Source organism: Acomys minous, assembly GCF_964271855.1.
Source record: "Acomys minous genome assembly, chromosome: 13".
Taxonomy (NCBI): domain Eukaryota; kingdom Metazoa; phylum Chordata; class Mammalia; order Rodentia; family Muridae; genus Acomys; species Acomys minous.
Window position 1 is genome coordinate 72,281,956 of NC_140495.1, and position 23,794 is coordinate 72,305,749.

At 41.1% G+C, this 23,794-nt stretch overlaps 1 protein-coding gene across 6 annotated transcripts in view; it reads right to left on the bottom strand.

The window, feature by feature from the left end:
* COL19A1 (collagen type XIX alpha 1 chain) overlaps positions 1-23,794 on the bottom strand; it is a 324,524-nt gene that overhangs the window by 16,603 nt on the left and 284,127 nt on the right. For all 6 annotated transcript variants that reach the window (XM_084755183.1, XM_084755182.1, XM_084755181.1 and 3 more), the window contains 11 exons: positions 22,928-22,978; positions 22,798-22,842; positions 22,194-22,220; positions 18,337-18,390; positions 13,508-13,552; positions 9,828-9,872; positions 9,659-9,721; positions 6,253-6,288; positions 6,066-6,110; positions 3,149-3,319; positions 2,041-2,107 (listed from right to left, as the gene is read on the bottom strand). In XM_084755183.1, the coding sequence (XP_084611309.1) occupies positions 2,041-2,107; positions 3,149-3,319; positions 6,066-6,110; positions 6,253-6,288; positions 9,659-9,721; positions 9,828-9,872; positions 13,508-13,552; positions 18,337-18,390; positions 22,194-22,220; positions 22,798-22,842; positions 22,928-22,978 (649 nt within the window). The remainder of the gene's footprint in view (positions 1-2,040; positions 2,108-3,148; positions 3,320-6,065; positions 6,111-6,252; positions 6,289-9,658; positions 9,722-9,827; positions 9,873-13,507; positions 13,553-18,336; positions 18,391-22,193; positions 22,221-22,797; positions 22,843-22,927; positions 22,979-23,794) is intronic.

Sequence of the window (23,794 nt, forward strand, 5' to 3'; positions counted from 1 at the left end):
TTATGCAGAGATGTAGAGCAAATATATGGATTTAAAGTTCACTAAACGATAGATTGGTAGATGACTTACAAGCGAGCAGAAGGAATCTGAGGACATTTTGAAAGGCCTAAGCCTCAGTTTAACTTAAAAACTTAAAACAGTCACACTTTGCTACAACTACTCTATTATTTATTATTATTCTTATAGTGTGTGTATATACACGGCAAGTATGCCAAGGTGTGTGTGTAGGGGTCAGAGGGTCAGAGGACAACTTGCAGGAACCAGTCCTCTCCTTCCACCGTGTGGATCCTAGAGATGGAATTCAGGCTGTCAGGCTTGGCAGCAAGCACCTCTACCCTTAAGCCACCCTGTTGTTCCAGCTCTTGATGTATAAGTTCAACATTTCCATCAGCAAGTAGAACAATAACATGCGTATGCACTTAGACAACACAAAGTTGTGAGAGTCAGCCATCTTACCTTCCACAAATATAAACGATATATTCAGGTTGGACCGATGTCAGAGCATAAACACTTGAATTTCATTTTATTTTGGTTTGGTTTATTGGGAGGACATCCTATTTAATTAATTTGTGTGTGTGTGTGTGTGTGTGTGTGTGTGTGTGTGTGTGTGTACTAGAAGTCAAACCCAGGGCCTTAGACATGTGGGGAAAATGCTCTCCCACTAAAGCCACTTGAAGTTTAACAATAGTGAATATAATTCACCTATTTGAGGTTTTAAAAAATAATACACAAGGAGAAACTCTTAGGTTTTAAAAACTTTTCAGAGGGAAGAATTATGCTGTTAACTGATGACTCAAAAAGTTAGCAAGACCTAACTTGCGTGGAAAAAGCAACGATGGCCTGGGTATATTGCTCAATCAGCAGAGTGCTCACCAGTATGCTTGGAAGCCCTGGTTCCAGCCCCCAGAAAAGCATTAATAACCCAGGTATGGTGGTGCATGCTTACAATCTCAGCACTTGTGAGGTAGAGGCAGGAACATCAGGAGTTCAAGGCCATCCTCAGACTACACAGAGAATTCAAGGCCAGTATGGGATATATAAGACACCATTTTGTTTTGTTTTTAAAACAGTGCTATCTTTGGCTTAAACATCTAGAGCTGGGGTAGACAAACTTACTCTGAAAAGGGTCAGATAATGAATATTTAATTCTTTGCTAGCTACATGAAGTCTGTCACATCTGTTCAATTGAAGAATTGGATAGCCTGGAGCACTGGAGAAGTATGAAAAGGGGTGAGCATGACTGTACCCCAAAACATGTTATTAGAAGACAGATCTGCATTTCAGGACATTTTAAAATGTCATTTTGATCTTTTAAAAAATAAGGATTGGAAGCCATCTATCAAATATGCAAGAGCCATTCTCAGCTTGTGGGCCACACACAAGTCCATCTGTCGCAGATGGAAGTGGCTGGTAGTCTTTGGTTTGCTGACCCTGGTCTAGATCAAAAGACATTGTAACCCACTTGTTAAAACACTCATTGGTCAAGTAAGCACCTCCCCGGGGTGGATATACTTACCTCACAGAAAAAATACACATGGAGTGTGATGGGTATTGAAACACTTAAGCACTTGAAAGACAGTTACATGAATAGAAGGTACTTTACCTGTGTTGTCCCAGCACTCGGGAGGCAGAGGCAGGCGGATCGCTGTGAGTTCGATGCCAGCCTGTACTACAGAGGGAGTCCAGGACAGCCAAGGCTACACAGAGAAACCCTGTCTCAAAACAAAACAAAACAAAAACAAAAAACAAAACAAAAACAACAACAACAACAACAAAAAAGAAACACTTGAAAGACAATTACATGAATAGAAGGTACTTTACCTGTGTTGCTGTATAGACAAACAGTGAGGAAAGGAAGTTTAAAGAGAAAACTTAACAATATAGAGTATACATTTCTGTCAAAAGGATCTGTCTCTCCATGAAATGGCTCTGCTAAGACTGCTGTCACAATTCAAGAATGTCACTGAGGGGATTCCCCACACTGAGATGGGAAATGAGACCTGGTGAAAAAATTTGGGGGTATTATGAAGCAAGCCTAACCTTCAAAAATCCTTAGGACCTCTTGATTAATGTACTTTTTTATTTCTTCAAATGAAACAGCATTCGCCTAAAGGAGGAAAAAGAATGTCTATCAAAATAAGGCAGAACACAAGTGGCTAAGGAACAGAAATGCTGGGTTTGGAATACTTTTGTCGATACACATTTGTCAAGCACGATGTTTCTGGCAGGGCACAATTTTGGGCCATAAATACCATTTGATCAAATGCTTGGATAAGCTGAAGTTCATAGTTGCTTTACAAGCTGTGGGGCAGGATTATAACCAATGGTGCTAATATTTCTTCTATAAATAGAGAAACATGCATGGCTACAGACAATTGGGAGATAACAGATTTTCTGCAGGCACAGTTTAGCAATGAGGTAAAAATAACAAGGTAGGAGGATTTAGGGAATGCTCTGCTTTTCACTAGTCTGAGGAAAGTGTGTCCTAAACTCTTTTCCTTCATCCCAGAATCCTCCTTGGTTCCTGTCACAGAGGTTTACAGACTAAACTCAGCCGAATGGCCTCCCACCTTTCTTCCTGAAATATTAGTAAGATAAAGGCTGCTTTAGGTGTTCATGCGCTTGGCCTAGGTAGTTCCCACCTCAGGGCAGGTTTGCTCTGGTGGCCAGAGCAGAGTCCCGGTGTGAAGCAGATGTGTATGTCTGTGTGAGGGGCAACTAAGTGTGGTCTGGTGCATGTGTAGTGGCCAGAGGGTCCTGAGTTCCATCCCACTCTGGGATATACCACAAGATGCTGTCTCAAGTACCACCCCCCCCCCATCACACTAAACAACCCCAAACCATACACCAACCCAAACCAAACAATGATTTTGGAGTCAGCCAGATCTGGGTTTGGCCCTCTTAATAATGCTTTGATCTCCATCAAGACAACTCTGCTTCTGCATTTATAAACAGATGAGGGAAAGGAACCCATTTTTCCAGTTTGTCTGTGAAGATCCAGGATGCAATGTAGGTGCCAACAGAGGACCTGGCATATAACATTAAATAATGGTGTGAACCAGCTCATTTTATATATTTAAAAAGCATCATCATTTATTTCATTATATAAAAAAGAGACATAGTCAGTTAAGCCAAGGGCTCTACTTACCGGAGTGCCAGGGACTCCTGGAGAGCCTGGAGGGCCTTGGTGGCCAGGTGATCCTATGGAGCCCTTGCTTCCTGGGGGCCCCACAGGACCTATAGCCCCCTTCATGCCCATAAGACCTGGTTTTCCACGTTCACCTTGTGGACCTCTGTCTCCTGGAATTCCCTGATCACCCTGTTTGGGGAAAAGAAGATAAGGAATCATTCTTTCTAGTAATGTGTCAGCTGTGGTTAAGATCAAAAGTCCTGGGCTCATCCTGGCCTTCATTTACTGTGGACCCTTGGATTATATACTTCCACTCCGTACCCCAGCTTGTACCATTAGCACGTGAGAATCGTAATATTAATAATATCTCTTAGCTTGGGCAATGTTGAAAATTGATGCTTCCAAGTAAGATGCTTAAAACAATGTCTGACTCCGTGGAATTGCTCAGCATACAGGTCCTAGTGACCATGATAATTGTTCTCATGTGGTCTAGAATTATGTCCCTTTTGAAAGTCAGCACCTACTGTCGCTTCAGGGCTGGGTCTCTTCTATACTTATAAAAGGAGGTTGTCAGCCAGGCACAGTGGTGCACGCCTGTAATCCCAGCACACAGGGAGGCAGAGGCAGAAAGATCTCTGCGAGTTCCAGACCAGCCTGGTCTTCAAAGAGAGTCCAGGACATCCAAGGCTAAACAGAGGAACCCTGTCTCGGGAGCACATCTCTGAGATTTTTTCACCTAGAAAATCCCAAAACCTGTTCTAAATCGCATGGTTATCTCCCATTTTGCATTTTTATTTGGCCTTTGTTAGATCCTTTGTAGTTTCTTCTATAGTCCACTTTTAAATGGGTTTGCATATGTAATCAGTGATAAAAACATACATCACTCAGGAAACCCAGGGAGAACTGTAACAAAGTCTCTCAGTGACTGGGGCGGGTGGAAGGGCAGTTGCCTCTGAGCTGGCTTGCTGAGGAGCATACATAAACCTTAAGACTTTGTTGAATAAGATGTGGGAATTAGCAGTAACATGACTCTAGATGTATCTGAATGCAAGAACAGGGTTTGTAACATTACCTTTGCTCCAGGTGTGTGCTGTGTATGCCTGAGGGAAGGAGTGTAACCTTCAGTTACACATTCTCAATGTTTAATAGTCTGTCTCGAGGAAGTGAGGTCTGAGCCAAATATGATGGACGGATGCTGGAGGCTACCCAGCATTTACCATACTATGCCCTTATCTGTAATGGTCTGCAAAAAGCTCATCTGTATTTGTTTTGATTTAAAAAAATGAAAAGTGAACAATGATAGGTATTAATGTGATCATAGAGTACAAAAGGGGATATAGAAGCCATGTTGAAAGAAAACAGATGCCATAAAATCAATGACATTATCTTACGAATAAAGCTGCTCTGAACATAGTTGAGCAAGTGTCCTTGTGGTATGGTGGAGCTCCTTTTTGGTATCTACCCAGGAGTGGTATAGCTGGGTCTTGAGGTAGACCTATTCCCAATTTTCTGGGAAAGTGCTAGATTGGTTTCTAGAGTGGTTCTCCACTCATGTCTGGATACATTTTCAAGATTAAAAAATACTAGCACATTTGGATCTATGATCTATTTTTTATGATTAGGTAAAACCTCAAAATTATGTGTGTGGGGCCTGGTGAGATAGCTGAGCTGGTACCCACCACCGATTGTCATTTCAGCCCTGAAACTGCACATGGCACCTGTCACTTGATACTTGATGTCCTGGATTTAATCCACAAAGGCCACATGGTAGAGGGAGAGAACTGACTCACGTAGGCTGCCCTCTCATCTCCACAAGCATGCTGTGATACACACACACACACACACACACACACACACACACACACACACACATTTTCTTAAAAAATAGATGTTTAAAAAAACTGGAGAGAAAACAGTTGCTTAGAATATGGGGCCTAGCCATATGCCATCATTGAATATTGCCAGTAGGAAATATGTTTACAAAACATCATCAATCCAATTTCAAAGGAATACATGTTTTATGTTGAATATAGATAAGAGTGAAAGATTGAAATATGTTCAAATTATCAAGTGTAAGGATGCCTAGAAGACTTTTTCTTCTTAAATTTATGTTATCTTGTTTTTCATACCTCATTCCATTACTATGAATTACTTGTGTAACACTAAAAAAAACATAATACATTAGATACTAATACACAAACACATATGTGGCCACATACATAAGAGCAGCCCTAAGTAGACTCATGCAAAGTAACAAGGTCTGAGGAACTTGCTTCAGGGACACGAGTCCTGGTAGGAAATTAAGATTCATTACAGAAAACACAAATAAGAGTCAGTGACAGTGTCAGCAGCCCAGAGCTGCGTGTGTAACCTCAAACTCAGTTCCTTTCAACTTCTCTTCACCCTCACAGCTCCTTAATCCACTCAGGATTCCCATGGGTCAGTGGTTTTCAGCCTGGGTAGTTTTGCTTCCTAGAAGGCATTAGTGATGTCTAAAGATGTTTTAGTTAGTGACAGTTGGAGAGACGATGGGCCCAGCAATGCTACTAATATTCTGCAATGTACAAGACAGCCAAACATCACAAAACACACCAGCCTCTAAGTATCAATAGCACTGTGGGTGAGGAATCCCTTAGTTGGCAAAAGAATTTGGGTGGTGGTTACCATGGATATTTGTGTCTCGGGAGGGTGGTAGAAGACTTTCCAAACTGGAATAGAAAAGTAGACTCAGATGTGTACAAATAACAGGCACGTCTGCCGCATGACCTGCTTAAGAGTCATATTCTATGCCTGGTAGAGATCGTGTATTATATACACCCTAGCCATTTCATGTTGGCAGCATCAACATTGTCTACGTGCTTTGTTGTGTGGCCAAAGTGACAGAACAGCTGTATCAGACAGACATGAGCAGCAACCACAGTGGTGATATACATACGCGTTCTCCTTTGGGGCCTCTGTCACCAGGTTTACCCATGATGCCCTGGAAAACAGATATCAACACTAAAACCCACTGCTTGCCAAGATCATTAGTCTGACTGATCTAAATGGTAGAGCATTTGAGGTATACTTATAGGTTAGAAAATTTAAGAATTCATACTATTTAAAGTGTTTTTTCCCCATACCTGAGCACCTGGTAATCCATCTTTTCCATTTATGCCCTAAAAAGACAAAACAACATTTCTATCCCATATCTGCACACAGTCATAGTTAAACACACAAAAATTACATTACATATTTCTTCTCATATCTTGGCGAGTCTGTAGGGCAAATAGACTATAAAGTCAGTATAGCCTTGTGGCCTTGAATACAAATTCTGGCTGCCTTTTCCTGGTTCTAGACTTGGGGATTCGCTTCATCTGAGTAGCACCAGCACTTTCAAGCACACGTAGGAGAGTGTAAGAATGAGTTTACAACTAAAGAGTAGGTACAACTACATGGAAAGTGGCATTCACTCAAGTAGTCATCCAAGATGGCTTCCTCCATCTCCTAGGACAAATGAAGATGCCCCAAAGCACTGGGCGGCTGAGATATGGATAATAATAATAATAATAATAATAATAATAATAATAATAATAATAATAATAACAATTATTATTATTATTAATTTATTTTTATGTATATTTGTTGTGCAGCAACTTCTCTGAGATAAAGCCTTCCATCTTAGAAGGCAGTTTCTTAAGACACAGGATATTTTAAAGGGAGGTAAAACACTCCATCCTGCAGGGAAGCTAGTTAACCTCAGGATATACAACTCAAAATCTTTAGGAAGTTCCCGAAACTGATTGTATTTACTATGCTCTTCCTTCCCCAAGGTTATATTGGCAGTAATAGACGTCCTCAGAGCAGCAGAGCTACCCGGAAGAGGCCCAGAAACAATGAAATTGTCTAGAAAAGACACTCTGTCCTGTTGAGCTGCCTGAAGGTTGTGTAGTACGCTTCAGGGTTCCAGCATTGTAAGCATTCTCCATGTTGGAGTGGGCTCTTGGCAATGTGGCCTCATTTGTGCTCCTGCCAGTAGCTCCCCACGTATACTCCTGTGAGTAATGCCAATTAATGGTGAACACTGGTTCACCAAGTTGCGCTTGGCTGGTATCAGCTTACTTTGGTCTGTCTTTGGCTATCTGCGTGAGGAAGGGGGCACTCAAGTCTTTCCAGGAATATAGCAACACAAGAACCTTCTAACAAATTTTAAGCAGAAGGATCCTTCTTAGTAAACACTGTCTCTTGTTTCTGGGCTGATTCCATGAAATAAGCCGACAGCTGGAGAAAAATCATTACATTTCAGTTTGAAAAAAAGATAGGAAATGAGAGCTGGGAATCTGTAATTGTAGTTTTTGAGACCACTAAGCAGTCGCTTTAATATTTTTTTTTATTAGGAAATTGGAAATTTGGAGACTTTCAAAAGGTATTCTGGAAGTGGCTATAAAGCCAGCCCTGCCTGGAGATCTATAAAACTGACAGAATTGCCCATCAAAGATAGAAGGAGGGAAAGGGCGTGAGGTCAAATCAAATACCTAGAGCCCAAGCGCAGATGTGGCTTTGAGATGTGGCTTGAAGAGAGAGATCAAGGTGAGGGATGTGATTTCCTAGGCAGCAGGCATTGCACGGACATGCTCTCTGAAAGCCTGAGAGACTTTTATTGTGCGGGAGCAGATTCCACAAGGACACAGCTGCAGACAGCCACCTGTTTTCACTGCTGTAAATCACACCGACATCTGTCGCAGTTGGTAACCCAAGCATAGGCTCAGGAGTTCTCTGAAGCACCCTGGGAATTACCCAGAGTACTTTAGCTAAGGATGTGTTACCTGAAGTGTATAGTTGAAAGATTTTTATTAGCCCCAAGAACACTAGCAATGAAGATTAAACTGATTAAGGGGAGAATGAGAAATAATCGTTGTCACCTGAATAAAAGATACATCAAATGTAAAACTGGAATTCATGCTTTGAACATTTAAAATGTACATAATTTAAAAAAATCATACATACTTGCATATGTACAATGAAACATGTTCATATCCGTGCCCATTTTCCCCACCAGCTCTCCCTGAACCTCTCTTAACATGACCCCTCTCTACCTGATGATCTCTGCTCTTTATTACAGACCAAACCCACGTAGTCCTGTGCGTATATGTGTATATTTATGGGTGTAGGGTGGCGACCTAACCCAAACAGGAATGATTCTCCCTCTTGAAGAACTTTTCAGCACCAGCCACTGCCTAGCATGGAACAATTGCTCAAAAAAATGTTTGTTTGCTGAAAAAGAGTTGCATATGGTATTGTATCTTGGGAACTCAAGCCTTTAACAAGATGGAGGAGAAGTTTGCTGAGGGGAGGTGATTGGAAGCATGGGATGTTCAAGTGCTCACTTAGTACCTCCTGCAGGCAGTGACGCAGGCCTTTCCGTATCTCATGCTTCCTAACTGACCCACAGAACACGCAGGGTTCTGGATTAGACCCATACCGTCGGACTCTAAACAGCATACGCTCTCTGTCTTTTGCATTGCCTTCCTGAGGAGATGATGGCGCCAGAACGCGTCAGCTCTGAGCTGTCAGAGGTCCTAAGGGCCGCTTAGCTTTAGTCCTTCTCTTTCATGTACACCACAGCAAATGATTAAGACCTTCTACAGAAGGGAAATCTGATGGGCTGGAGAGAGGGCGCAGAGGTTCAGGTGATGCTCTCTTTGGGGACTGGCTTTGGGTCTTAGCACCCACTTGGTGGCTCACAATCCTTTATAACTCCAGTTCCAGGCTATCTGATGCCCTCTTCTGGTCTCCACACGCACACAACATCCATATGGTGCACATGTACACATGCAGTCACTCATACACAAAAAGTGAATTAAATGAAAAAAAATTCTTTAAAAGAAATCCCTGCGACTTTGCATTTCTGGCTCCAGGCTCAGCACATCCTCAGCTCAGAGTATGGCCTAAATGTCTAAACACTGGGTGGGGATGACTGTCATGATGTCATATCCATACTCTGTATCAGGAGCCATAAGCTCTTAGGACACTGGGCATGGCACAGTCACAGTGATCATTAATGACAGTGTCAGGACAGGCCCGTGTATGAAGGAGGAGTCTGAGAAAATATTTTCTGCTTTAACATAACATAACATAACATAACATAACATAACATAACATGACATGACATGACATGACATAACATAACATAACATATGTCATCAAGTTGTTAGCTTCTTCATGTTTTAGGGTGGAACAGGACATTTACTTTTAACTCTACTGAAGTTACTAGACCTAAAAATTAATGAGTCAACTTTAGTGCTTAAAAGAAAAGAAAATCTCACCTCTCTTCACCATTGCTTAAGATATAATGACACAAAATAGAGATCTAGAAAAAACTGCAGAAGGAATTCCATATTTGTACCCCCAAATTCAATCTTTAGAACCTGGTTGTATTTCCTTCTGCAGCTGCTGGCTCAAATCTTAAACTTCTGAGGAGAAAGGTGATGAGACAGTGCTTAGAACATTTCTTAGAATAGCAGTTTCTAGCTGGTGAAAAGTACTTACTGGCTTCCCCGAGGGCCCCTCTGGTCCAGGAAAGCCTATTTCTCCAACAGGTCCTCTCTCACCCTATAAACATATCCCAAGGGGGAAAAATATTGGTAAACATTTCTTTAAATTTAAACAGCACCTAGATACTACAACAGTGTATCTGCTGTTAAAGTTGTTAGCTCACCGGCTCCCCTGGAGCTCCCGGAGGGCCTGGGGCACCAGGTTTCCCCTGTAAGAAAATAAAATATGTTAAGAGCCATGCTACTATGCCATGAGCTTCTAAGAGTTTAAAGGGTTACCCTGGTATTTGGACTAGGACATAATCCAAGTGCACATAAGACTCCAGGGACTGCAAGGTCCACTCTAGAATGTGCTGAGGGTGAGACTGGGCATGCTTCTGAACACGTGAAGTCGATGTATCTTCACTATTGGAAATCCGTTATGTCTTTTTCCCTGGTAGCTCTTCCTTACTCTGGGGATGGGATTAGGTGAGTAGTGGGGGTGGGGTGGAGGGGTGGGAGTTGGGGAGGGTATGCTGGTGAGTTTTTGTCAAGTTGACGCAAACTAGACTCATTTAGGAAGAGAAAACCTTGACTGAAAAGATTACTCTCTAAGATTGGTGTAGGAACCAGGCCCGACTGTGCTGCCTGTCTGTCTTGCTGTTTCATGTCCTGTTTCTAGCAGCTTCCAAGTCTGTGTTTATCTTGGTTAGCTAGTCATGTTTACTGCTCTGAGAATGCACCCCTCCCTTCCTGGAGACTTTTCCTCCTGTGTGCGATTACTTCTTGAGGGATTTCACCTGAGAGGAGGATTCCTGTTTGGCTGCCTATAAGAAGGCTCTTTGGAACTCTGGGATTAATAATAAACCACTGCCACGGCTGCTGCTTTCTTAGCATGAAGGACCCGTGTTATTGTGTGTGCGAGTGTGTGTGCATGAGTTAAATCCGCAGCCCCTCGCCCTCGACTTGGTACTGCGGTGGTGCAGGTGCCACAATTGGCCTGTGGGCAAGGCTGTGGAACATTTTCTTGATTAATGATTGATGGGGGAGGGCCCTGGCCCCACTCCACACCCCTACCCCCACCCCGCCCACTGTAGGTGGTGCTACCCCTGGGAAGGTGGTCCTGGCTTGTATAAGAAGGCAGGCTGAACAAGCCATAAGCTGCAAGCTAGTTAGCTTGGTCTCTAGTTTGGTTCTTCCCTCCAGGTTCCCACCCTGATTTCCCTGAGGGATGGACTGTGGTTAAGACATATAAACTGAGCAAACTCTCTTTCCCAAGTTGTTCTTATAAATGTTTGTTTGTTTGTTTGTTTGTTTGTTTTAATTACAGCAATAGAAAGCAAACTAGAACAAAAGGCAGGGAGTGAGGAAATTTATGTCAGGTTTTGAGTTTCACAAGGGAGCTTCTCTGTTGGCAGTAAGACAATCTGAAAAAAAAAAGGACTTTTTATTTGAAAGGCTGTGTTCAGGTAAAGGGTTGAGGAAAATATTCCCCTTTAAAAAAAAACACAACAAAACAACAAAAAAAAACTCTCCATATGCCATGCCCAAAGAACCAAAAGCTCGGAGACCCTGTAGCAGAGACAGGAAGGTGGTGTTTAATGGTTTGAATGTGAAGTGTGTCCTACAGCGTCACGCATTTGAGCACTTGGTTCTCAACCGGTGGCAGTTTGGGCAGATTGTAACCCTGTACAACTGTGGCTAGCAGGTGTTCGGGGGGGGGGGGGGGAGTTGGACATTATGTGCACCTTCTGGTTTTTTCTCCAGCTCTCCACTGTTTTATCTACCAACATGCAGACAATCAGTGTCTCAATGTCTTCCCTCCCCTGGCACCCCAGATGCCATGCTTTCCCTGCCCAGTTGGGCTGTTGTCTATGGATTTTGAGCCTGAAGTGGCTTCTGTCAAGTATCCTGCCACAGCAATGAAGAAGCTGACTAACACAGTGGTCCAGCAGAGCCTGGATGCTACAGTGCAAAGTGCCAGACTGAGCTACTGTGGCTGGGAAAGATGCTGTAAGGGTAAGAGTGAGCAGCTGAGACTTTAAAAGGGTAGGGCCCCCTTTCAACCTGCTTTAGAATTCTGGTAGGAGATACCCCTCAGAAAAGGGAGAAAGAAAGACATTCTAGAGAACGCCCTGGGTAGCCCTGGCTGCACTGGAAAGAGACAGAATGTGATAGAAATGGCAGGATTGGGTCCTGTAGACCTTCTCTGAGTGGTCATGTCATGCCTAGCTGATATTTATCTTTGCTTTGACTACAATAATCATCTCTATTATTTTAGATAGTACTTGAATATATCTCTATATCTCTATATATTATAAAATTTAACATGTACTCATTTGAAAGTGTGTGACACACTGGCACTGAGGACATTGCCACTGTCTTTTATTCATTATCACTATTTGTAGGCCCCCTTAACTGTTGTATTTTCTGAGGCCGAGTTGAAAGATAAAGATGTATTTTAAGTCACACAACCGCACATGTGCAGAAGACCGAGTTCTCATTCTTCCCTCATCCTGGATTTTCTAAGTGCTCTTAAGAGTTATGAAATCTCCTTTTAAAGTAAACTGACCAGATGTTAGGCATCCAAATATCTGCCGCCAAAAATACTTCTAGAATTGTTCATGTAAACCATCTTTGGAAACTATTATACATGTTTTAATTACTTTAGTGGTATCCAGTAATCATTCCTTGAAGCCAGACTTAATTTATGATAGTGGCAGGAAGTATTTTGATGACGTGGATGAGTGCATGTAGATGAACGCATCGGGGAAAATGAGTTGCTTTGTGAGTCTGAGAATGTGAGTGTAAGGGAACAAGTTGAAATTGCACTCTGAGTACAGTTCAAGAAAGAGAGCCCCAAACGCTAGTGAGGAGGAGAGTCAGGCGTGTGATGGGGGCATGAGATTAAACATGGAGCCCCGTTTCATAAAGAATCTTGATTCCATGAAAATTCAAGAGTGCCTCCTAGAGAAAATACTTTTCAGTTTTTGCCTTTACAATTATACACATATTTCGTCTCAATCTGGACACATTTTATAAAGAATGTCATTCTCTTGAAAGCATATACACGATGGGCAGCATTTTATTATTTGTTTGCGTGAGTTAAGTGTGATAATGCAGAGGGATTGTGGGCCTTTTTAGGAGGGTGGTAAATGGCAACGGGTGGTAGTTGGAGGTTTCAGGGGGCATAGGGTGGTACAGAGTGGTGTTAGCATGGCAGCAGTGGGGTGGGGGTGAGAGAGGACCCTTTCCCATCTTCCACAGTGCTCCTGACACCCACGCATATGGTTTCCACTGACTTTCTTGTGGTATAATACTGGACTTGCCCTGCAGGGTCACCTGGCAAGAGGATAAATGGGCCTCTTATTCATAAACCATGACCACAAAATTTTAACGAGGGCATCATGAATGAAGATCAGAATTATCCCAAGGGCTCAGGGAAATGATTTCAACCTTTCTGGGAGCACTTCCTATTCATTTGCGAAGACCTTGATGAGATAAAAGCGTTTGACAGCAGAGAGCAACAAAAATGACTGAGAGGATCGAGGCCTGGTTTACGAGGAAGCATTAGCAGCAATAAAGCTGTGCTAATAACCCTGGGTGAAGCCAGCACCCGGGCAGACTACAGCGGGATGTGGGTGACTGATGTACAGGCCTCAGGATGGGAACCCGGCCTACGGAAGATAGAGAGTTGTTGAAATACCACACTAATGCAGAGCCGTGAGTAGCTGGATTTCTTAAGAAACTTCGGAAGGAAGAACAAGAGACAAAAAGGAGGGAAAGATAAAAATAAAGAACAGACCCACTAGAGTCCGGAGAGGAACAGGCTCTGAGGAGCTAAGATGAGATGAACCAAACTCACCGATAAGCCGGCTGTTCCTGGGGGACCTGCTGGGCCTCGATCTCCCTGTTGAAATGAAAATAGAAATGGCTACTTATAATGATGTCTGTAGACTGCTTACTTTTAAAATTATTACTCAAATAGTAATTTGAAATGCCATTGTGTATGAAGGAAATCTCACCAGGCCCTGCCTTGTTACAAAATCAAGAGTTAGGGCTAGCCCTAAACACACACACACACACACACACACACACACACACACACACACACTATCATTTCTAAATAGCAAGGCTACCAGCCTAAGAGTTTAAGAGTTAAAGTACAGAAATGAGGGAGTTTCTTGCCATGACCAGAGGCCCCAAACAGGCTGAGAGTTTAAGAGTTAAAGTCTAGAGAGAAACCCTAGAAGCAACCAGCTCCTAGTCCAGAAAGCCTGGAGCTAAAGCCCTTGAGACGCCTTTCTCACCACCTCTGCTGTCCCACCTCAGCCATGCCTCACAATTTTGCTTTAGGGACAGAAGAGGTCATGAAATAAAGAGATCTGGAGGCTAAGAAAATGGCGTAATTTATAAACTTAAGGCAATTGTCACACAGTAGCCATTTGAGCAAAAATATTAAAGTTCACTTGAGATAATAGACGAGAGAATGAAACAAAAATGTTAGTAGAATAATAGAACATATTAGTAAAATAATAGATAATAGCAACACCAATATTTAAGTATATACTAAAGCCATGATTGACATAATGGAAAGCTGGCATGTGGTTAAGCAGTATGTCAATGCAAAAGAATATAATTCTCAGAAATAGACCAGCCTATATAATAGGAATTCTAGGAAAGAGGGAGAAGTGCTATACGTAAAGCTAATGATCAAATAATGCTTTATATTGTATTTCATATAAATTACACAAAGAGATATGTAAAAATAAAACAGCATGAATCTTATAGAGGAGCTAGAAGAATCTAGTAGTGACTATTTGATTTTGGTTGAGAAAAGAAAGTAAACATTTTTTTTTTATTTAAAAAAAATCCAAAGAAGAAATAAAAACATAGTTTAGATTTGACTATAATAAAGTTTTTACAATAAGATTAATGTTAGAAACAAAAGGCAAAAACCAATTAGTATATAAACTGTAATAAATATATGGAAGTAATATCTTCAGAATATTAAGCCCCTGTTAAAAGAAAAATAAACAGTGCCTGATCTAAGTTATAGACATAGTAGAATAGTGGTTGGCAGAGATGAGAGAGTGTGGAAGTGAGGAAAGACTGTGGAGAGACTCCTCAGGTAATGCCAAGTTGCAATTGGATGGAAGTAAATCCTGGTGTTGCACTGCACAGTAGATGCCAATGGTGCTAACGTGCTGTTATTTCACAGTATTTAGAGGAGTGGATTTTCAATATTCTTGTCACAAAGATGTAATCAGTGATGGAACTAGTGACATGACAATAATACCGATTTTAGTATTATACACTGTACGCGCCTATAGAAAGGTTATATTTTACCTCTAAGTTACTATGTGTCAACTAAAATTTAAGAAAAAAAATCAGGAAAAGGACATAAACATATAATTCTCATTTTTCATCTTGAATATACCGTAACTTTCAACCAGTGGGAATATTTACATATATGATAAATATTAGTGTTCAGAAGGCTTCCTGTTTTGAGGGTCCTCATCGCCTCAAATCTTTTTCTCCTAATCATCTTGCCTCGTGTTTTTATAGTGACATCTGAAATACGGTCAATATTTATGGACCTTCCAGCATTTCATTCTCATACACGCTGGCTTTTGACCACTAAAATCCCAAGACCCTTGACTCATTTATGGTTCAGACTCCCTTTCATGGTCTGATACTTTGAGGCCTCCTTAAAATTCCATGGTTACTGGCTTCCATCTTCCCTATTATTTACTGTTAATCTCCTCTTTATACATTTGTGTTTAAGTACTCACTTATCAAAACCAGAACATAGTTGAAACCCATTCCTCTGTTTTTCTGTACCTTTATTTGAAAGTCTGTACTCGTATGGAGAAGCACACATAATTGTAAGCACTGATCTGGCTATGTTTTTTTTTTCTTCCTTGTTTCAGTTCATGCCTACACATCATGCTAGTTGCTTAGTCATGAAACTTGGAGTCTTCCTAAACAACTCCTTATTCCTTGCCCTCATCTAATTAATCAGAAAATCCTTTCTTCACACTGTGTCTACATTCCAGTCATTTCTTGCTCTGCCTACTATTTCTACTCTAAACAACCAACATTGGCTCTCGTCTGGATACTGGAATGGTGTGTGCTCTAATTCCTCAAGGGCCCGTGTGTTGAAGACTTGCTCACTGGCCTATGGTGCCACTGGGAGATGGAAAATTTTTTTTAATTAATGAAGCCTCTTAGAACAAATTCAGATCACTGGAGGCATGACCTTGAAGGGATTCTAGCCCCTTCCTGTTTCTCTCTGGCTACCGTATGCTCGTTCATATTGTACGCCCTCACCATACACTGAAAAGCAATGGGGCCAACTGATCCTGAAGGAAACCTCTCAAGCTATGAGGTGAAATAACATTTTCCTCTTTGTAGGCATTTATTTCACAACTGGGAAACACCATCTTCTAGCTGGTTTTGTTTCCCTCCAAACATTTTGGCTGCATTGTCACTGTTACCAGTGGCTCTGGTGTATTTTGCTCAGAGTGAAAGATAAAGTCTTTACAATGGCAAATAAGCCCCTTTGTTGGTGCTTATTCAACTTCCTGCCTTGGAGCCTGAGTTTACTTATTTTCTAATACTTCATGAGTCAAGATAAATTTACTAATCCCACATCTGCAAGACAATTATCATCAAAATCACTAGATGTTCTGATTCATTTATGACAACTTAAAACAAACTAGAGACACCTGGTAAGAGGGAATCCCAACAGGGGAATCGAATCCATCAGACTGGCCCAAATGGACATGTCTGCAGAACATTTTCTTAGTTCATGATGAATGTGAGAGGGCCCAGAGCACTGTGGGTGATGCCACCACTGGGCAGGTGGTCCTGGGCTGTATAAAAATGCCAGCTGAGCAAGACAAGGAGAGCAAGTCAGTAAGCAGTACTCTTCCATGGCTTCTTCAGCTTCTGCCTCCAGGTTTCTGCTTGAGTGCCTGCCCTGACTTCTCTTGTCGGGGAGATGTTACATGGAAGTGTAAGCCAAACAAACCCTTTTGTTCTGCCCAAGTTGCTTTTGTTGAGAATATTTTATCACAGCAACAAAAAGCAAACTAGAATATTGGCTAATGCTGGAGCTTATTTCAATCTCTTCTTTCCCTCGTAGCTACGGGTACAAGACAGTACTGTTCCTCCAGTGGTCACACTGAGCAGCACTGCTTGATGTGCTGGGGGCCACCTACTACCCTGTTCCCACTTTTCAGACCTCTTTATCCAAGACTTCTGTATTCACACACTTGCCTTCCTGTTATCCCCTGGAGTGAGTGGCCTGTCTCAGGGCCTTTACATCTGTTGCTGCTGTTGCTCCATGAATTAGTCTTTCTTCAGTCTTATGAGGAGGTGGCTAACTCACCTCCTTTAAGTCACTGCCCAGCTCTTGCTTTGTTTGGATGTCATATGGCTGATATGGGAGGGCCCCTATCAAGCAGGTGTAATACCCTTTAATCTATTCTACTTTTTCCTTTAAAAATATGTTTATTTACTTATTTAATGTGAGTCAGTGTTTGGACTGCATGTACATCTGTGTGAGACTGTCAGATCCATGGAGCTAGAGTTATACACAGCTATGAGCTGTCATGTGGGTCCTGGGAATCGAACCCGGGTCCTCTGGAAGAGCAGTCAGTGCTCTTAACCTCTGAGCCATCTCTCCAGCCCCAACCTGTTCTACTTTAATTTTTCCCATTAGTTCCTAGAAAACAGATCCCATAAGTATACAAGTTTCATTTGTTTTGTTCCCTTATACATTGCAAATGTTCTTATTTTCTTAGAAGAGAGGATGAGATAGGAGCCATTCCAGAGCTTTACAAACACATGGATTGGGCTGAGCCCAGAGCATGTCTGTCTAAGTATCCCTAGGTCTAGGCCTGGAAGCTTCTAGCCGCTCTACAATCTAATTATCTGTGACCTGGACCTTGAAGGCTTCATCTTCCAGCCTCAGTCTGCCTGAAATGTTTTCAGCCTCTGAGACTTATTGCCGAATAAGCTTACCCTTTCTAGTTCTTTCTGAACTCTGGCTTCCTGGTTCAATCAGCAGTTCTGGCTCAAAACTCCTCTCCAGGCTGACTGGTTCAAACTGCCTTCTCTTCTCACTGAATTACTCTGCTTGTAAACACTGACTCTGAACTCCACAGACTGAATTGCATGAACTCAACTGAATTCAACTGAACTGCACTGAACTGTACTCTGTCTTTAAGAACGCCACTGTATGCCTATACTGTACTCTCCTCATCCTGTACTGTGTGTTTTACTCTCTGTGATGCTCTTAAGTAGCCTCTTTCTCACAAGAGTTGGGAGTATACCATCTCTGACTCATTCTGTCTAATCTTTCTCTGATTTGCCACTTTGTCTGTCCCTCAATTAGACATCATTGTTTGGGATTAAAGGTGTGTGCTAAATTCCACCCAGTGGGATTAAAGGTGTATCATGTCTATATTCCAGCCAGAGTGATTAAAAGTGTATGCTATGGGTATCTGTATTACAGATGGATCTCACAGACCTAGAGATTTGGAGGGGGACCTTGCCAGAGTAGTCATATTGCTGGGTAAAAATTCCTCTATGTACATTCATGAACATGAAGCAGTTACTGGCATTGTAGCAGGTAAATACAATTAAAAAAAATTGAGTGAATATATTTTTAACTACTCTACTTACCTTTATACCAGGAAATCCTTCTAGTCCTGGCAAGCCCATTTCACCAGGCTCTCCCTGTAAAATAGGGAAACAAAACATGTAGAAACAATGACCAAAGGCTTATAAGCAATGCTTTAAAGTCATGGTCTTTATGTCCAAAGCACCTCAGCACTAATATGAAACTTGGCAGGTCAATGGTATCCTCTATTTCAAGCAGTAGATGTAAGGAAATCATTTGGGAAGTACAGCTATTCTCCAGGCATGAGTCCATTTTCAGATTAATTGTTCTTATTCTGATTAGGAATCTAATCAGGACGAATCCCTCTAGTATATTAATAACACTAATTTCAGTAAGATTTGAATTAAAAGCATATTTTAATAAAGTGCGCTAATTTGTGAGATGCCTGGGGCTGCTAGCTTATGGTATAATATTGAAATCTTTAAGAGTGAATGAAGCTGGAGCTCTCAAAGCAGGAGGTAGCACCCTTAACAGGGATTGTAAATGCTTAGAAAGATAATCCTAGGAGTGGTACCTTCAATAATTCTAAGACATTGCTCAAGTTGACAGGTACTGAAAAGAGATAGACTAGCATTAAGAAAATAAAACTAAACAAAAAATCCTTTATATGTTTCTATTGCATGGTCCTAGACATGGCCTGTAAGTAACATATTTGGAAAAATGTATGTTGAAAGATGCTGATGATTTGAACAAATAAACATTTTGATTAAGAAAGATGTAGAGTGAGTTCAGAGAGATGTTCATCAGTTAGGAGCACTGGCTGTTCTTGCAGAAGACCTGGGTTCAGTTTCCAGCACCCACAAGGTAGCTCACAACCACCTCTAACTCCAGTTCCAGAGGACACAATGCAGTCTTCTGGTCTTTTGTTGGTATTACATGCATGTGCTGCACATTTATATGTAGGCACACAAAGCACAGAAAAATAAAGAAACATTTAAAAAATAGAGAAATAGGTAGAGAGTTATTTGATAAGTTCTAATAAAGTGTTGACTGTTAACTGAAGATATTTTTGCAGGACACTAGGTGTTTTAAGCATAACAACACTGGCTGGGTGTGGTGGTGCATGCCTTTAATCCTAGCACCTGGGAGGCAGAGGCAGTTGGATCTCAGATCCTTGTGCCTTCCACGGTAGCCTGATCTATAGAGTTCCCCAGCTAGCCAGGGCTTCATAGTGAGACTTTGTCTCAAAACAAACAAACAAACAAACAAACAAACAAAGCAACACAGAAAAGTGAGGCTTCAAATTTTATCCTCTATAGATGTATTTTTGTATACAAAACACAAATCTGATTAAAATGATTTCTAAAGCTGTCATGTCCAGTACTGCTTCTTCCCTTATTACATACTACTTAATTAGTGAGAGTACACATTGGTATGCTTTACTTTTTTTTTAAATGCTCACTAGTGTATAACCTGTCAATCATAAAAAAAAAGTTGTTTAGATTCTACTCTGTGTAAGTCTGTGTGGAAGAGGCCCTGAGTTACTGATGCATGGACTCTATTCTGGTACCATGCTGTTGCTTTGTTTACACTGCCAGTAGTCTTTCCTTACGATAGAAGAAGCAATCAATTAATTAATCAGTATTTGAAAGTAGATAGTAATTAAATGCTTAATTGAAGTCATTTAGATATTGAATAGCTAAAGAAAAAAGTGTTTTGCATGAGGAAACCATTCAGTTATGAGTATATTCAACTGAAGGTCATGTTTTTTTTTCCTCTATAGAGCTTTAATCAGATGGTTATCATTGCCTTGTGTTGTCTCTTGAATCTTAAAGATCTTCCCAAAGGGTATGAGTTTAACAGCTGATAACTTCCTGCAGTGTGGGGATCAGGCGGGTTCTGACCTCATCAGTTAACCCACTGTGGATTTATGGTTTAATGGGGCTGTAGGGACAGGGCTTCGTTATAAAGTAAAGCTGTCATTTGCTCCCTGCCACCAGGAGACCCACAGCTCAGTACCCATAAGTGTTCCCTGGTATATATTCTGACTCACCAAAGGCCCAGCACAGCAGCTGACAATGGACAGAAACCTTTGAAGCTGCCAGTCAAAACAACCATTTCCTCCTTCTAAGTTGTTTTTTCTCAAGTATTTAGTCACAGTGACACAAAGCTGACTTAACATGTCATGGAAGTTGAAGGATACCCAGAGAGGAAATTTCCCCCACCCACTTCACATTGGCTTTTCAAATATGTACTCTGGAAGGTACAGCCCTCTCTTTCTCTCTCCTGGCTTATTCTTGTGTGATGGGGCATAGTTTCTCTATACCACAAGTGGTGGTGGATGAAGAGGGTGGCGCATAGGCGTGTACAGGGACCCAAGGGAGTAGTTTCAAGAATTTGTTTTTTGTATGCTAAGCATGAATGTTCACACACTATTTGATTTCGTGGCTTTATATTCTGTTTTTGTGTTCCATGCACACAGCTTGTATTCTAAACACAGAGCCTATACTTCAATTAGTTTTTGCTATTTGTCCTGTTGCAGCTAAGAAATATGGGGCCTAATTTCTTCAAATTTTACCGAAATAGTCTTCAATTTTTGACCAGCTTCTTCCCGGTGGTAATAAATTATAATTTATTCTTTAGTATAATATTTAAAACATTTCTCACCTTAACCTGCAATTATTAGCATGGGAACTTAAAGAATGTTCCAGAAAAGTCATTGAGAAATCTAAATTTATCTATATGACTCAGAGGGGTCCTGTTCTCTAAGTCTGTTATAGACGTAAACTTGGTGGGAATTTTTATCAATATGATGAAAAACTAGAAAGAAAAAATCGACAATATCGTCCTAGATGTACACATATAATAGTTTTTTTAAAGTTGCAAACACAGAAAGGGTAACTAATTATAAAAAGAAAAGAACCATCCACATAACGCATTTGGCATTCAGAATATAGTACTAAGAACATGAAATAATTATTTTAGGACAAATCAAATAGACCTCTAATATATATTTCCCAGTAACAAAGACAGTTTCTTTGATAATCTCTTTTGTAAAAGCTACGTTCCATGGCTTGTCACTTCCCTGGTTTAACATTTATTCGGACAGTTTTACCAACTTCTACCATAATAACAACACATTTTTCCCCCCCACATAGCAACAGAAAGCCGTTTGGAAGCTTATTTCAGTATTAGGTACATTTAAGTTTCAATTCTTTCCTCAAAGGTTAAAGGGATATACAAATGGAACATGAAGGATGGATTATATGCTTGAAAAGGACATGGCAGGAAAAGAAATGCCAAAGGTTAAAGGGAATCTAATTGAATTTGGCAGAACTTTTGTAGTGATGCTCCACGCTTGAGAAAGATGCTGAGAACAATTATCATCCTTTGGGCAGCTGGAGGACATGATCTCCTTCCCTGCTGAGTGTTAACCTCCTGATATGTTCCACTCAATAAGCAGGCTTCCGACAGCCTGCACTCCCTACAGAATAATTGCCCAAGACATGCAAAGTAAATAAGCAGTCCTTTCCCCTTTTTTTTGTTGGTGAGGTGTCAGATATATTAAGGAATTTCTCTCCCTTAAGTATTTCTCTTCCACAAGCTACTTAAAATTGAATCAATCATCAAACGAAGGCCATTAGAGCGAAGTGTTCCATTTATCAAAGGCATTATTTGTGCCTTCCTACATCAGAGGATGATTTTAAAAACATGCTGATGGAAACGGTCCAACCTCAAGGGCAGGGACAGAATCAGGACTAATGCATCCAGGAAATAAAGAACACATCTGCTGGCATTTCTTTATTTGCTTCCTTGTCTCTGACACCTTAACTGGTGCACACCTAAGAAGGCAGGCCATCTTTGCCTGGTGCCCTTTCTAGTATTAGCAAAGACTACACAGAGGTAAGAACATACATACCACTGGGCCAGGATCACCCTTTGGGCCCTGGAAGAAAAGTGTTGAAAGATATTTTAATTATGATCAAAGCACAATTAGAGACTCTGAAGCATTTTTTGCTTATGTTTGGATTTGAAGAATAAAATGAAGAAACACATACTTTGGGGTCTAGAGAGATGCCTCAGTGGTTAAGGCCACATAACGCTCTTCCAGGGAACCCGAATTCAGGTTCCGGCACTCCTGATGGGTGGGCCACCTGTAACTCTAACTCCAAGGAACCCAGCCTTCTCTTCTGGCTCCTACAGGCATTGCCTGTATAACCCATGTATACACCCCCCCCCACATCATTAAAATAAGACCACTCAAAAGAAACAGCATGGTGCTATTTCTATGATCACGATTGGACATAGATGCAGAATTTTGATTGGCAGTGAATTATTGACACTGCTATGCTAAATATTTTCCATGATTAAAGCTTTGTGCATGTTCACTTTTAATATACCCCTCTGTAAAATCTGGTTACACTTGTGACATTCAGCTTTCAGGGAGCTTGAGAGAGACCCCTAACCCCAATCATTATTGTGGTCCACCTTAAAGCACTTAAAGATAATCCGTCTGTACTTACCGGGGGGCCTGGTGGTCCTGGGTAACTGGGAACACTCACTCCTCCCTTCAAAACAAGAAAAAACAGATGAGAAGAATTGGTCGAAATCTGTAACTGGAAAATGCTTGTAGATAGTTAGACATGGAGGTACCTGGATTTTATATAAACTGCTCATGCCATTTCCTTCATTGAGTGGGACACCCTTAAGAAAGAAATGAGACACAAAAATTAGCATTCTGAACTTTAGTCATTTTATGAAATGGCATTCTTCCTATATTAGCTTTTACTTAATTTTTACAATTCTATATTTAAGGTGAACTTAATACAATAATGTCGAACTATTTCATAACAGCATGGGAAACCAGGGAAAAGGAACCCTCTCATCCTAGAGCACGTGGATGCATCCAGTTGGAGTTTGGGTGGTGTTCAAGTCTGGCAGACGAGGCACTAATGCATTCAGATGAAAAATATTCTTTGCTCACTAAAATCTAGTTTCTGAATTGCCAATTTACTGTGTTTCCAGCCTGCTGACCTGCAGGCAGTCGTGCAGTAGGACTGATGAAAATGTGAATAGGGAACAATTTGGCTACTGCAAAGTGATGTTTGCCCACGGTCTCTTCAAAGCAAACAGAAAATTAAGGTGAATTGGAGGACAACTTCATCCGCAACACCCTGTGTGGATGTTTCTACAAAAACATCTTTAATGAATGGGGAACAAGAATTTGCTTGAAGGAAACAAAACCCTGATACGTAAATACAGAGCATGAAGAGAACTCATCGCGCAGTTTGAAGACTTCCGTCCATGTTAGCATTTGGGAAAAAATGCAAGTGAAACATTCAATTCGGAAATGCTTAGAAAGACCGATAGAGTCTTAGAATAAATATCCAAGTGTGTGTGTTTTCACTTTTTGGTTATTATTAGTTTTCTTATATCTCAGCTGCAAAAATGTGAGGAAGCCCTTGTTTCATTACTGCCTGGGGACAATGGCAGGAGCAGCCAGGCCCAGAGGGCACAGGT